Raw genomic sequence first — 16,094 nt, forward strand, 5'->3', positions numbered from 1 at the left:
AGATTCCATTCCATTTATCCAAGTTACCTTTGCATGAAGAAACATGTACACAGAATTGTAGGGGAAAAAAAAATTATAAGACTCCAAATGCTTCCTTTGATAGACGAGGTTTTAACAATAAAACTCCAGTTAAGGTCTAGGAAGGTGAAGAAAAATGTAATACTATAAAATTCTTTTTAAAGGGTCTGTGAGATCTCATTTTTCTACAAGCCACCTTACCTGCACTCGTTTGTTTTTCCATAAGATACTGTAAGCCTCAAGAGAAAAGGGCAGGGGCCAATGATTAGTAACTAAAGTGATTATACTAAAACATGAGCTCATTCTAGATGCAGCATGGAACTGGTCAGCACACCAAGTAGCGTTCAAGACACAAAAGCATGCAGAGAGAACGCAGTCCACGATCCAAGTCCTGGAGACACCGATGCAGTCCAGTCATCTCACTTACCTACCTGCCTGCACTGCAACAACTAATGAAGTTAATTTGGTGAAACACATTTATGCATCTTAGGCAACTATGAACATAATCCACCCCCAAAATCTGTGAAGACTCAGGTTTGGCTTCCTTCTGACTCGCACCGCAGAACCCCATGTTTAGCTACAACACTTTCTACTGCAAAGGGAAACATTTCTTAGTCTTTTCTTCTGTGTAACTCTGCATAAATCTGTGAGTCTCCAGCCACTGTCTTTGCAAACTAACCTGACTGTAGACACAGGACAAAGGAATGGCAAACGTGAGTCTAAATGTTTTGTTCAGCTTTTACACCAAATAGCATTAAGGGCAGACAAGAACTAAAGCTACATTAAGTTTATGAACCAACATGGAAAAGTGAGAAGGGTCCCATCTAGCTACCTTCTCAGGGTTTCTATGATCAGTCTGAAAACAACCATCTGTAGGCCTACAGTATTTCTTTAGGAGTATTTTCTGGGGGAACTAGCAGGGACTAACACATTTCATAATTCAGTTTGGCCCCACTCATCCCACATTAGCAAAATACTGTGCTGGGAACCATATTTAATTTCAGAAGAAACATGGTCGAAGATGTTGAAAATGTACAGCAGTCTCCTTCAAAAGCTTTAGAGAGCATTGAACTCCGTGGTCCTGTACCAAGTAACAAAGCTCAGAGATTCACCTTGAGTAAAACTGCCTAAGACATGCTGGGTCAAGAGACTCCTCTGGTATGCTGCTACATCTGTAACCAAGGTCAACAGCTAGGACACAAAACACTTGAGCCTTCAGAGAGCAATCTACATTTTTGATGTTTCTTTTCTTCAGTTTTTCACTGTCATAGAGGATTCAAATCTTGCCCACAACCTCCCACTCCCTTCCCTCAGAGGATGCCGTGATGGTGTCTTAGGCGGCACTCGCCACGACACTGAATGCTGCAGTAAAATAAGGGTCTCTCCCTCCCAAGCCTGCCCCAGCTGCAGCCACGACACTGCAAAGCAACCGCTGCATGCATTGTCTCCCAAAGCCATGCTGTGTCAAATGAGTGGAGGGAGATTCGCTGCACACAACAAAACTCTCTCTCAGGTGGTGTTTACAAGAGAAGGAAGAGGGGAGTAAGGTAAGAAGGGAGAAGGGAGAGAGAGACCTTCAGGTTCTTAAAGAGCAATACCCTCTCTAATTGGTTCAGGGCTTTGGGCTGTTCCCCACTACTTAGCTCCAGTTTGTTGAGGAGACATGAAGAGATCTGTGAAAGATAGGCAAATGCATGGTTTAAACAAAGCAAAGTAAACCCATAGAAAAGAATAACCTGGCAGAGCGCAAGGCTGCAGGGCAGACTCCTGGCATGCACAGCAAAGAGACAGTACAAGGTAACTGCACAGATCAAGACACAAGACAGAGCATCACTTAACTGAGCTGGGAGCAGCCATCACTTGGTAAGGGTAACCCTCCTAAATTCAAATTCACCTTCACATTACACCTTCTCTACACAGACCATGACAAATCCTGATACCTGCAGTACATTAGTTTTCCTTAGGCCAACATACCATCATCACAAATCTTGCGACTTTTCTCCCACAGCAAGGGAAAAAAAGCAATCATTAGGTGACTACACAAGAACTAAAGCCCTAAGCTATTTTCAGATTCCTACAAGTAAGCATTCAGTCTCTCAAAACACTGCTATAGTCGCCCTGAAATGTACATTTACCCAATGCTGCCACTTTTCTCAACTCATTAAAAACAAAAACACAGTGGAAATTATGTTACAAATAGCATATTCAGCCTAAGTTCAAAGTTGGTTATTTCTTCTCTAGCACTCCCCTTTCCTGTTGCTCTCAACAGTAGAATCCTGTATCTTTAGTGACATTCTTTATATGGAGTATAAAGAATATATATATGTATAGAAGTATATATGAAGTTCCTCAAGTGGACCTCCCTCCACCTAAGAAATTATTACATTAATAATCACATAAGGTCACATTTATGGTCTTTGCCATACTGAATCCAGCTGCTAAAAACCTCCCTGTACAGAGGGAAATGGTATTGTTGAACAAACCCAGATCTTCTACCCTCAGAAAATTGTGCATTTAGAGAAAGGGAGAAAAAACAGTCTACTTTGATTTGGCTGCTAATAGAGACGGCATTGCCCATGTCAACTAAGAGTTTTGCTACAGAACGCTGACCCTTCTAGAAGCCACCAGAGCTTTTTCTACAATAGCCCAATTTCATAATGGTTTCATGCTGTTTCACCAGCCTCAAAAAGCTTCCTTTCTACATAGGGAGAACTGGACAAATACATCCCAAGAGGTCAGTATTAGACCTGTAGTGAATGAAGAAAGATGAGAAAGAAGCTGGAGAGAGAGCAGAAGACAGCAAATGATCAGAAGACAATTGCCATCAGGTCCCACAACTTGCTGGGGTTTTCTAGTCCACAGCAGCGGATGGCTGTTCCCAGAATCCAGACTGATTCACTTAGGCAGCAGTATCATTAACAAGATTCACTACTGGACTATGTGGGCTTAATCCCACAGAATTAATGAAGCTATGTCCATTTATGCAGTTAAACATGCTCTTTCAGTGAACTGGGGACTTGCAGAAATGAAGAAACACAAGTGTGAAAACAAACAATACAGAGATGAACACAAACCCGACACAAGAGCAGAACAGCCACCACAGTACTGAGTCTTACCTTCTTCATGTTAGTTCCCATGTAGCTTTTAGGCTCTTCTTTAAACTGAGGCAACCTGAAAGACAAAGAACAAGCCTAAATAATAAGCCTTCTTGGGTTAATAAAAAGGGGAAAAAATAGACTGGTCTTTCCACTCATGCTGCACATACTAGAAAATCAAAATTAGCTTTTCTCCACAAAAAGAGATGTTCTTAGTTTCTTTTCCTGCCAAAATCTGCTGAGGGAAAAAAAAAAAGTACAGATGAGAGGTGCTTTGCATGCTCCTAATGCTAATGGCAGTTTTGCTATATTGATTTTCATTGTTAATGGTCATATAAGTACAGTTTCTTTTCCTTCAGTGTATGTTTTCAGCCGTGGACTAATTAGATTCGTTCAAAACAGGTTTCTCTGATGCTGCTAAAACCAGCTGCTGAGCCAGAGTGTCATCCACACCAGGACTCTTGCAGTGTACACATTATTACTTATCATGGCAACCCTTTTCATTAACTTTGTAGAAACCCCAGTAGTTATCCTCTATTCTGTGTCATATAAACACAATTGTAGTGCACAGTGGATCTAAGTTTAAGCTGAATGCTTTGAGCTAAGCAGTCCCTGTCCCTGAAATAAAAGGGGTAGACAGCTCTCACCTGTGCTACCAAACAACAAATGCACACAGCTCTGCAACTCCACACACCCTGCTCTCCCTTCTGTTCCTTTACTACACTTCTATCTTTGCTTGCTGAAGGGATAAAGCCTTGCAGCATAGCTCTGGACGTTTCTTTTTTTTGGTAAGCAAGATGGCCAAACCATCCCTGCAGTTGCTGTCTTTGCCTTGGTTCTATATCCCAATGTCCACAGGCACGGATGACAGTGGTGTCTCCAAGCCTTATCAAGAAGGAAGAGGAGAGGATACACAATAAGTAATGAATAAGCACTAAGTAAATTCACATACACATTTGGAGAAAAAGTAATGTGGTCTCTCCTCTTTGGAGAGATTGATTCTGACTCTGCCCCACATTTATCCAGTGCACTGCATGACACAGGGTGCACAGAGGAAAAAAAACCCCAAACAACCGAGAACCCACTGGAACCGAGTATGACAATGGGGGGAGGGGAATAAAAAAAAATTATGAGAGCTGTGTTTCACAAGCTGTCAGTTTTACTACAATCCTTTCCTACTGAAAGTATTTCTATATCTGCACATTTCCTCATTACAATACCCAGACAAAGTGTATGATTACTTCGCTACCTGGAGAAACAGTTTTGAAGTTAAATAACTACCTTGAGTTTAAAGAAGTAATCTTAATTACCTGAAGGGTGCTGAAAAGGGCAGAACATTTGTCCAAGACATATGATCTCAAGAGTTTAAAATTCTCTTTGATATGTGAGGTCAAAGCTCTCAGCATGAAATCAACATGTGACTATTCAACACCATTTCTAGTCTGTCTCCTGAAGAGAGCTATATTTTTTAGAGTACTTTTCTTTTTCTTTTTTTTGAGTGAAGTTTGCATTCTCTGTCCTCAAACTGGTTCCCTATCCTAAAGCTCTTCATTACTTGGCTGTCTATCTCTCCTCCAAGGACACCTTAAACCAGACAACTTTCCCTACCTCTGTCTCCCTGCAGTCTGACAGGGTCAGCCCAAGAGAAAAGTGCCAAATCCTTCATCCCCTTCCACCTCTAAATAATGACTATTTTGGATGATTTTTCTGAGGGCCCTTAAGTGGAAGCATGGAATCTTTCTGTCCTTAGAGGGCCATCTCAGCAATGCTGAGGCAAACACAAGCAGGTTTACCTTGTGAAGAGCAGCTGCACCATGTCGACCAGAGTGTGCTCTGCAGATTTTCTCAATAACTCTGTGAAGACAAAAACAAATAACACAGGTGTCATTACTCAGTGTGATATTATCAAGAGGCTTCTTCAAGCAGACTCCCCTCCGAGCCTTGTTTACAGAGATTACAGCAAATTTATTAAAACCAGCTCCAACACCGCATTACTGCAAATGTGCATGGAATCACAAGGTGGCGCCACAAAGCTGGGGAAAAAGAGCAGTCAAAAGTTGTACAGTGAACTCCTAACAAATTTTCCATGAAGTTGTAGAAAGACACAATAATATAAAGCTCAGCAGCCTTCCATGGTTGCATGTTCTACAATAGAACTAGTTAATGCTGAGGAAACCTGGTCATTTAACTGCAGAAGTATGAACAAACCTACCGCTAAGTCTCATTTCAAAGCATATGCGGAAACAGGACTGCATGATCTCACACACAGATTCATTGGTGAGGCGGGCTCCCACTGGAGTGAGCAGCAAGGTCCTCAAAACCTGCAAAGAACAGCACACGTATGTCCCATAGTACAATGACACTTGCACGCGTTTCCAAGAGAAGGTTGGCCTCCTCAAGAAGGACTGCCATGAGCAGAAAACCTAAGGGTTTTTCAGGAGTCATTTCAAACTGAATGTTGTGCTCATGAACAGACAGATTAGGAGACAAAAATGATCTCCTGACCCACTTCTAAAAGAAGCCTGATATGCTGCATGCCACCCAGTATTTAAATTCAGTAACTAGCTGCCTGTTCAAAAGTACAAAGAAGGAAGAGGTGTATAGTTCATAGGTTTGTATCTACAAAGATTTTTTTTTCTCAGAAATAAGTTTGAAAGCTCCATATGTTTAATTTACCCCTCAGTAGCACAAACCATGCACAAGGCAGGATTATCAAAACTACCACATTATCAAGCCCTTAATTTAAAAGTCATTTCATTTAAGCTTTTAATTATTTTCATTTGGAAAAGCTTTTACCACAGGTATATGAGCCATCTGTTTAAAAATAAAGTCTGTCACTAAGCTCCTACAGAGTCAAAACATTGCTCCCTCCTCTCCATCTCCATGTAACAGGATACGTTCCACAACGGGCATCAACCATTATGGTAATTACCATTTCTCTCCACTTACCTGTAGGATTTTCATCAGGACAACCTCATCACTCGCATGATCCGTGCCCACAAATCGGGCATGAGTGACAGCATCTGCCATGTTCTCCATCCCCTCTGCTGTGCCCTCATGGCTGGGATCTGAGTAACAGAATAAAAATACATGACAGGGAAAGGCCACCTACAGCCTACCGCCTCTGTGGGGAGACATCTGCACAGAGATATTTTGTTGCCATCTGCTTCCTTAATTTGTGTGCCTGGGAGTGAGTTGACCCTACAAGAGCGAAACTCACCTCCCAGTAAGAGAGTTTAAAACTGGGAGCTTTCAGAAAGACTTTATCAAGAGTCTATTTACATTTGTGAAAAGATGTAACCTAACAAAGAATTACAATTCAGTTGTTACTAGCTCCATATTTTTTTAGACATTAATTTGTAAAACTATGTCCTGTTCCCTACAATACAGCACAATCAGCTGCTAAATGCATTCAGTTCTTCCTTGGGAATGAAGATAAAACAGCTCTTTAATGTAGGGAACCTCAGATTTACTCCCAGGAGAAGAAAATGCCAAACAGGTTCCACTAGATTGAGAAGGAAAAATTGTCTCTTGTTCTACATCCCTCCCAAGGAATAGGAGCTGGGGAAGGAATGGACCAGTAGCTTTCCCCAGAGACAACAGTAGACAGACACGATCACAGTTTAGATATCGGAGTTGCAGGCCTTCCGCTTCAATCATTCATCAAGGCTCCTTCTCTCTGTTTCAGTTTTCTGTAGCTACAAACAATGGTGCAGCTGAGAGAATGTTTAGGACGAGATTGTTGCTAGTAACCGTATCTTGTGCCACATTACACTGGCTTCAGAAAAGCTGCCTCCGGCTTTGATTTCATTCTCACTTAAACAATACAGCACTAGAGAAGAATCTTGTTACCTTCCTACCTAAACAGTCATTAGGAAAGAAAGAAGACAACCTAAACACTAGTTAATACCTCATTAATTGGCAATGGGGCCTTGAACTCCAGCAAGAATGAAGCTGATGAAGGAACCAAGTAAGACCTCATATACTTTGCCGAGAAGCTTTGCAGACTCCCTCTTTGACTCCAGTTATGTTCACACCTAGGAGGGGCTAAGCCCTAGGCATTAAAGCAAGCTACCCTTATTCTAGTCCAAAGACAGCAGCCTCCACCATGCTGTGGGGGTTCTGAGGGGCTGCAAGATAAGAAACTTCTCATAGTTGCACAAAACTGAAATGGCATCAATGTATCTCAGAATCCCATAAATCTGCATAGGAACAGCACTTCTCCTTTGCCATCTCTTACACATCCCTATTAAGGGCAAAGCTTGCCTACTTTTGACATAGTTGTCACACACAAAATCTTGCACAGATGAGCGTGAGTTCCTCTCCTGGTTTGCTGGTCCAACCTCATTGAGCTACCAAGGAGTCTGTTCCAAGACCAATCAGTCTTTCTTTTTTACCTGCTTCAGCAGCAGCACTCAACAGGATACCAAACTCTGATACTGGGAAGCATTAGATAAAAGGCCTGGCTGTCAAAGGCAGTTCTCTGTGTACCTTCGATAATGGCTTATAATCCAGTTAGAAGCTACCACTCTTCTATCAGAGGCAATACAATCAGCCTCATGTTGGTACCCTGTGCACTCTTATTCACAAATAATAGCTTAAACCACCAATGGTGATATAGGATCATTCTAAATTGCCTCAATTAAATCAGGTAAAGATTGGTGGTGTAACAATGCCAGCACCTACTTTAGCAGTACTGTTAACCAACCTCAACAACTACAGTGGAAAGCAGCTAATGGGGCATCAAGAGGAAAAAGTCACTTTCTGCAGAAAAGGGTCCCACAGGCAGACCACGCAGATTCACTTCACTGTCGCGTCTTCCAGTAGATGTGAGTTGCTGTAGGCTTAGGGACACATTTAGTCATAGTGATGGATAAATAGTCTGTGTGAAAAGGAAATGCAAGCAAGTTGTGCACATGCTTCTTGAACAGATGATGACTATTGCTTTGCTGTTCTACCTTCAACACTAATAAACACACCTCTCTCCCAACACACATCACGCCTGACTACTTCAGTCCTGGCTCCCTGGAACAGCTCTACAAATTCAGGTCAATTTATAAAGCCTCTTGAGTTCAATTAAAAGCACAGATACTTCTACTTTGCAGAAACAAGATACACTAAAGATCAATCCATTTCTTTGTTCCCTTGTGAGAGAACAGTACAGAAAGATGTGTCAATGCCTGCTCAGAATCACTAACAAAAATAAGTTTGTATGAAGCAAAATATCAGTCTGAAAATTGCCACCTACAATGCAAAGATCCAGAGACCCCCATCTAGACTTACACATTTCACATGGGGTGTACTCTCACAACAGGCAGGCAAAAAAACAAGCAGAAAGCAGAAAATCCAGGCTCTCAACCATGAGGGAAATCCAGGAAAGCCAGAAGCCTGCTCAGTAATACCTTCAATGGAACTAAAATAAATCACCAAGGAGACAGAGAAGGTAGAGGGGAGAACAAGCTTTAAACTCCCCAAACAGCAAGTCTTCTCACTGGAACCTGAGCAACAGCTACTCCCTCACAGATACGTAGTTTTCAGGAACACCAGGGAAAGTTAAGTTTAGAAATGGAGCCAGCTGCTGCTGTGGACACACTGTGACACCAAAAAGAACACATACCTTTTCTGAGGAAAATACAACAAATACAATTTTGAAATTCAGCCACTAGTCTTCCTATAGCTAAGGTCTGAGTTCATCAAAAAGGCTGACAGCTAGTTAGCTAGCACCAAACTGCTGAGTATGGAAATAACTAATCTGAAGGATAAAAATCAATGAGAGTTTAGTATTGTCACACAGTTTGCTTGTACTTTAAAAATTACTATGTAATTTATCAACTACAAATCTTGAAATAGTAGTACTTGTTTCAGAGCAGAGGATAATCTCTGTAAGGCTAGCTATTCCTACCATGCATGGTGGATATCAAGTAATTTTAACTAACTGAGCTGTGATTGCACGTTATACCATTAGTGAACTGCTGCATCCAACAATCTCACAATAGGTCTTTGCAATTCAGATCGGAAGTCTCAAAGGCTAATCAAGAATTATTCCTTTCTAATGGTTTTAAAACCCCTCAGCAATACTGGCCCAAAAAAGTGGGCAGATAACCACCTGCTGACATGTGACAGAATAAGAAAAACAGTGAGACAGCATGAGGATTAGCAATGAAATGCTTTGGAAATAGGAAAAGAAAGCAGTTTTAAAGATAATTATCAGACGAGTTTGGCCCTTTCACTGCCCACTGGTTTTCGGCCCAGTGTGTACAGCAGAAACCATCCACTCGCACAACAGACACAGCTAATGACACCTTTGAAAAAAATGCTGGTTTCACCTGTCAGTTATGCAGCCCCAAAACACACCACAACTATCAGCCGCATTGCAATTTCCCCACTGTGGTTATGCTGAAGTCCTTCCTTTCCTGTTTCGTACAGTCTGAAACAGGTTCACGTATTAAGGGCGGTTTTAAACTTTTCCTATCTTTAGGCAAACAGTCTTTAGACTACCTTTAGTCTTATATTACAAAGAGAAATATAAGACCAAAAAGCTTTAATTTAACAACACAACCCTAGCCAGATGTTCAGGCAGCACCACTAATCCCAGCCTCACCGGTATCTGGAGCAGCACAAAGGACAAGGCCACTGTGAATGTCACCTGAAGCAGCAACCGAGGTCTTGGATTACAGGTTCTGCTCCACAACAAAAGCCAGGCAGAGGGTCTTCCCTACTGTCTACTACAAAAACACTTGCTCACCAACAGTTACAAGGATGCACCCTTTGTGGAGTGACCTAATTAATACTCTAAATAACAAGTAGCTAGAGAAAGGCTACAAGTTCTTAACCACTTTTTTTTGTTTCCGCCTCAAATCAAGTATTTGTAGCCAGTCGCCTGTGCAGACATTTGCCTGGACATGTGATACCAGCCTGATGTTCTGATCCCACCTAGACCTTAAAAGTCCAGAATGAGGGACAGGCTCTTCTATGCTGAAACTAACATATTTGCATTACAGCTTAGTCCTTTAGAGGGACATGTTTTACAGGCTTATTTATTAAGATTTCTTTATTGTCCTATGAAGTGACATTAATATTGCATCATTTTAGTTATTTTTGTCACTTAATTACACCCAACACTGCCCACTAATTGATGTCTTGACACGCTAAATTTCCATCAAACTGTTAAAAAACTTTCCTGCAACTCCCCATTTTTGCTCATTTTAATTTTGGGATTTTTCCCACAGAAGTGGTCTGCATCTACATAGATCTTCAAGCCCTTTCTTTCTCTAACTTTCCTCATGCTAACTCCAAAGAACAAAACATTTCAGACAGTGCCAAAAATTCAAGTGTTCACTTCCAATGTAAGGGAAGAAATGACAAATCTGAGCTTAGTGAGGGAGGAAAATAGGTAAAATAATTTTCTCCAAGACAGACTATGCATAAACAAACATAGGTAACAAGTTTTGTAATTCACACAGGTATGACCAGAAAGTACTAACAGAATTTACACAGAAAAAAATCAAGCACCACTAACAACAGGATGACACATTGAAGGCAGGCAGAAAGCAAGCTAATGAGTTACTACAAGCCAGCTGAGCCATGGGAACTGACCACATGCACATTATTAGTCTTTCACAAATATAAAGGAGAATGTGCACATTTGAAAGTCCGGGCAGCAGCAAAACTGCCTCTGCCATGACAACTGTGACAAGTGAAGAGTACTGGCACACTACTGGACAGGGTTAGGACCAGGCAAAAAAACCATCCTCACTCTAGAGCAGAAATATTAGTCCACAAACCTAAATAAATTCTACTGTGTTTATGTATATTACAACATTGTAATCCAAGCTGGTATTCTCCCCTTCCTGGCCCTTTTGCTCAGATTGCATTAAAAAGCAGTTGGTGACCACCACAGTCCAGCAGCAGGCCGTAAGCACATGCAGCAGTTGGGGCAGACGAGAAGCTTTGGCTCCATTTCCAGCCACTGCTGTAGTGCCATGAAAGACCAGCATGTATGACATTAAGAAACTGCAGATGCCTATTTCCCCAGCATTAAAATGACAATTTTCTTATTTCCCCAATCTCCTCGTTAAGACTGCAAGCACGTATCCTGGCCAAAGACACATCTCAAGGAGACGCATTTGGCTGGCATTTTGGTAAATCCCAGGAAGCCACATAACATACCTATTAGGGCATATGAGAGGAACTTATTCACAGAGGTGAGGGCCAATCCAGTTATGGGGCCTGTAGTGTCTTCAGAACGGATTACTTCCAGGAAAGGCCGAAGAAAGACGTTGGGTTCAATTTCAGATAGCTCTGTCAAAGAAAAAATAATTTTAAAGAGACATTAAATTAGACTTGATTCATTAGGATTCATTTCCTCTTTAAGAATCTACAGTAAGCTTAATATCAGAGGAAGGAGGCCTGCAATAGTTTAGTTTCAGAAGGCTAGTGGAAAGGTCAGGGTTGCTTTTAAATATATGTGTGTATATATATATACACACACACACTTTTTTGAAAGCAATAGTTTGTGAAATTTACTTGGCAAAGACAGAAAAAAACCACAAGATAAACAAATTTAAAAACTCTTCTGTCTTATTCTCAGAACACTTGTATAAGCCTCTCAACCACAGAAGAGAAAAGGGCAGTCTTCTCTACTTGCTGCTTGTGACAGCAAGGATCGTCTCTAAAGCTGCAATACAAGGCGGCAGATGCACTGAGCTGTTGAGCTGGAGACAGAACAAATAACAAGCTTCCTGAACTTTCCAAGATGATCAATGGAAGCTTTAGGAATGAAAAAGAAATACAGAAAAGAATAGCCAGAACTAAGGAAAATGGCAAAACAAAACAACAAAAAAACCCCACCAACACAAGGAATCAAGATAAGAGGAGTCCCGAAGAGGATTTAGGAGAAAAAGCATTAAAAAGCAGGTGAAGGCAACCACAACACAGCCAGTACACAGGCAAAGAAGAGCGTATTAAAAGTAACTTGGATAATGCTGAGACCAGAAATATTTAAGTACAAACACTTGGCTCAACTTGCTGAAACCTACATTTTATTCCTAATAAAAGTTAACAAAGTCTAATGGTGTCACAGGAACACTGGCATTTATATTCTTCATGATCCAATATTGTACTTATCTGTCATATGAGATTCTTTGAGGTGGAGGAGAAAAAAAGCCTGTAATTCCTGAATCCTTAGACAAGCTGCTGCTTTTCTATCTACCAACATAACTCAATTATTTTACTTTAAATAAAAAAAATTCCAAACTCTCCTGATTCTAAGATAAGTGAAATTCCATTTTATCATAGTTTATATTGAAAAGCCATAAGTATCAAAGTAAAAAGCCTATCAGAAATCACGTTAACATAACTGTGACAAACTATAGTGAGGAAGCAAAGGAGGAAAAATAATGCAGGTTGGTTTTGTTGGGTTTTTTTAATGGTTAGGACCATGGAGAACAACATCCAAATGCAATAGTTTTGCTGTTAACTAAAGCAAAACTGCAATTTAAAAAAAGGAACTTTGGGAATTATTATGCAGTCTCTCACCTTTCAGCCACCAGTTCAAATCAGGCCAATGCCAGTAACTTGTGAGAGGTTAAAAGGAACGTGATGATTCAATCTTTTTGGCTTAAGAACAACTCCCCCAACTTGTCAGATAATATCCTGGTGTGACATTACAATTGTGTCACCTCTCAATAGCTCATGGAAATGCAGAGGATCATAAGACATGCTTTCATCAATGTTTATTTAAGTGTGGTTTATAGAGCACTTGTCTAGTTACAAGCACTTGGACAACATTAAATATAGTAAGACTACTAGGGATGAACACTCAAACTCTTCTTCCCCAAAATTGATCCTTTCTGTAGAACAGTCAGCACCTAATCAATCCATCATAATCCTGTCAATTCCTCCAGCCTCCTTCAACACAGTGAGCCCCAGGATGGAAAAGCTGCACCTTGATTAGTAAGAAAAATGGGACTTCAGCAAATGTCGCAGCTGCCCAAGTGGAATGAGATGATGAAGACAAACTTGCTAGGAGAGGATACATAGGATAGCACATTCTCCATTAATGCATTTTTGGGACAACAGATGTTATCTTTACAAAAGTGAGGGGAGTTTCATTTTTTTCCTTCAATTAAAGTTGTTAATCTTGATGTGGTTAAGGATTAGATTCCCCTGCAGCCTAACAGAAATTCCCAACGTACATGAAGAGCACAAAACGGCTTGTCAGAATTAGGATTTAACTTAAGGACATACTGTTGATTACAAAGCAACTCTGGCCAGCTTGCCTGACATTCAGAGACTCTAGCTTTTATGGTAACACAGCATTTTACATTAAGCTCTCTGAAACTAATTGTGTACACTGTAAAAATGTTTCAGACTGGATAGCTGGTGCTGTGTTACTGAAAAAAATTTAAAATATACTAAATAAGAAGAGAGTATTTTTAGTGCAAGACTTACTGAAGGACTACTGTGTGAAAGACCTAAACTTCAGCAGAACACCAATCACACTGCTAATTGTTTGCATATGAGGAGTATTCACTTGATTACTACAACAAGCTGCTCTTACCAGCCACATTTGCAGGCATTGAGGACTAACAGGGGTCACCAGCTCGCTTTTCAAAGCAGAACCCAATCTCAGTAGCAGCACTTGCTTCAATAGGAAGAGTGGGAGCACAGAAAACCACTCGCACTGTATCAATTCTTGCTATATCCTGTCGTGAGGCAGATTACTCTCGTTAGCTGAAGTATCAGTTCAGCATCTGAAAGTGGCACTAAAGCTACTTGGAAGTTTTTAACCAAGTAAAAATTTTGCACGCAAGTCAAAGATCAATCCTTTTCCTTTAACTCAATCCTGTTGAGCTCAGTAAAGTTAGTTCAGAATCTGAACTAACCTGAAAGGTTTTCATAGCCTTCTATACTGAATGCGGCAGTGTCCAGAACCAACCTGCCAGCCCTTTCAGATCAATTACTATAACTGCAAGGTACACTCCATGCTAGCTTTTACTACCAGAGCTCAAGTTTAATCTAAGGCACAGAACAGTAGGAAATGAGTAACATTCTTTTCATAATACTTTGGTAATGTAGGACCATAGTCTTTAAAAGGAAATTGTTCTGCCCAGCAAGTTAAAACTTCATGAAAGAGACACTACACAAAGTCTTGATCTTTCTTGGCACCTAACTGTAAAAGCAACGCTATGCTGTCCTGAAAATATCTAAGAACATCAGAAAGGGTAGTTAAATCAATTATAACTTTAATAACTCCTTTGCCAAAACAAAGGATATATAAAGTAAATATTGAATGTTTGGAAGTACGTACTTGAGCTTTTAAAAAAGCTTTCCAAAAAAAGCAGCTCTCGTTTTTCAACTCTCTGGTTCTTGCTCTGCCAGATTCAGGCATGACAAGTAAGGAAACCATAACCAGTGACAGACTTGAGAATTGCTGAGAGATGTTTCTCCAAGTATATTTCCTAGCAAGAGACATTTCTCAAGTGTTTGAACTAAAAACCAAAGGATGGTTCCCTGCTTAGGTAACTACTTTCAGCTCTGGGGGGAAAAAACAAACCCACCAACTCTGCAAGCATGACCTCAGCCTAGGGTATTACAAGAGGAGAAAATGAATGAGTGTCCACAAGGAGATAAAAATTTCACTAGGGATTCCTACAAGCAGCCTTCCTTTTCAGTCTACTCAAAACTAGGGAAAATTATATTTAAACATGATACAGTCCTACATGAAGGGCCTGGGCTGTTTTGGGGACCAGCTGAAAGCACTTCCATTCTTTTCACGCAGGTCCCTTCAGCAAAATTTTAGGGAAGCAAACAGAGACCAGCATCAGCACTACACTCGGAAATACTCAGCTAGCCCAAAGCAGTGCACGGAGATCGAGAAGGAGGGAAAGAATATCTTAAGTAGCGTATCAAAAAGCCAACTCTTCGGGCTGGTAATTTTAATATGAGGATGGAATTCCTTTGAGACCACAGTGCTTTCCTTCATTCATCCTATGGATTATTTGCGCTTAGATACACATGTCTATAAAGATATTTAAACAACTAATTCATGTTTAAGCACCTAACTCCCATTTCAGCAATCCCATCCAGCCGTTCTGGCACTTCAGCAAACAAGCTGCATCAGACCTCCGGCATTCCCTTTCTCCTGAAGTACAGGAGCAGGTCCCCCTTGGAAGAGGTTTCTTATTGTTAGCACACTGTTGGCACATTCCTGATCTAAAACGCTCACATAAGCTGCTTTCTCTGGCAGTTCAACTCTTCACTCCTGAATGACTCTTATCAGGATCGGCTATGCGTTCCGAATCAGAGTAAATGAACAAGAAAAAATTGTTTATGACAAGTTATTTCAACATCATTTGTCCCCAGGACAGGCAACTGCAACCCAAACCACATGACCTGGACTCCTCTTATGCAGCAGCTGTTGGCCTTTGACGCCCAGCCTTCAGAAAGGCTGTCTCAATTGTATCCCACGCACCTCTCCAATGCAGACGAGCTCAGACAAGAGCAATGCTTCAAGCATGTGCTATTACGTTCCCTGCTTACGTACTGAACAGTACAATGAACAGGCATTCTCTTTTCTTCTTATTGTGAGAAAAAGACAAAGGTAACACTGTAACAGAGCAGAAATCCAGCTCTTCGGGACTCGTGCCTAGGAGCTCAATGAGTTTATGCCACAGAGAATTGAGGTACCAGCAAGCGCTTCCTGTCTCACCCTCTAAAATCACTTTCTGCAAACACTGCCTTTCTGGGCTACGTGACTCTATGTGCTTTACTCTCAGTTCACCCACCGAACACCAAAACATTTTATCTTTTCAACCCAAGGGCGAGAGGTTCCTGCAGTCCCTCTCAGCAAGTCAGAGAGAAGAAAAGTTAGAGAGAGAAGAAAAGTTACAAGGAAAAAGGACAAAATTATACTTGCCTTTTAAAACTATCTAAAAGTATTGAGTAGCCATACTCTTCAGATTTAAAAAAAAAAAAAAA

The 16,094-nt window shown here is 40.8% G+C and overlaps 1 protein-coding gene across 10 annotated transcripts in view; it reads right to left on the reverse strand.

Annotated features, from left to right (window-relative positions):
• The window catches only part of GBF1 (golgi brefeldin A resistant guanine nucleotide exchange factor 1), a 107,123-nt gene that overhangs the window by 34,028 nt on the left and 57,001 nt on the right, over positions 1–16,094 (reverse strand). For 4 of the 10 annotated variants that reach the window (XM_054831450.1, XM_054831448.1, XM_054831449.1 and 1 more), the window contains 7 exons: positions 11,283–11,414; positions 6,063–6,181; positions 5,326–5,434; positions 4,907–4,967; positions 3,135–3,189; positions 1,593–1,691; positions 220–255 (listed from right to left, as the gene is read on the reverse strand). In XM_054831450.1, coding sequence (XP_054687425.1) covers positions 220–255; positions 1,593–1,691; positions 3,135–3,189; positions 4,907–4,967; positions 5,326–5,434; positions 6,063–6,181; positions 11,283–11,414 — 611 coding nt within the window. The remainder of the gene's footprint in view (positions 1–219; positions 256–1,592; positions 1,692–3,134; positions 3,190–4,906; positions 4,968–5,325; positions 5,435–6,062; positions 6,182–11,282; positions 11,415–16,094) is intronic. The other 6 variants (XM_054831455.1, XM_054831456.1, XM_054831453.1 and 3 more) reach the window with 3 other exon arrangements.

Source organism: Grus americana, chromosome 7, assembly GCF_028858705.1.
Source record: "Grus americana isolate bGruAme1 chromosome 7, bGruAme1.mat, whole genome shotgun sequence".
NCBI classification, from domain to species: Eukaryota; Metazoa; Chordata; class Aves; order Gruiformes; family Gruidae; genus Grus; species Grus americana.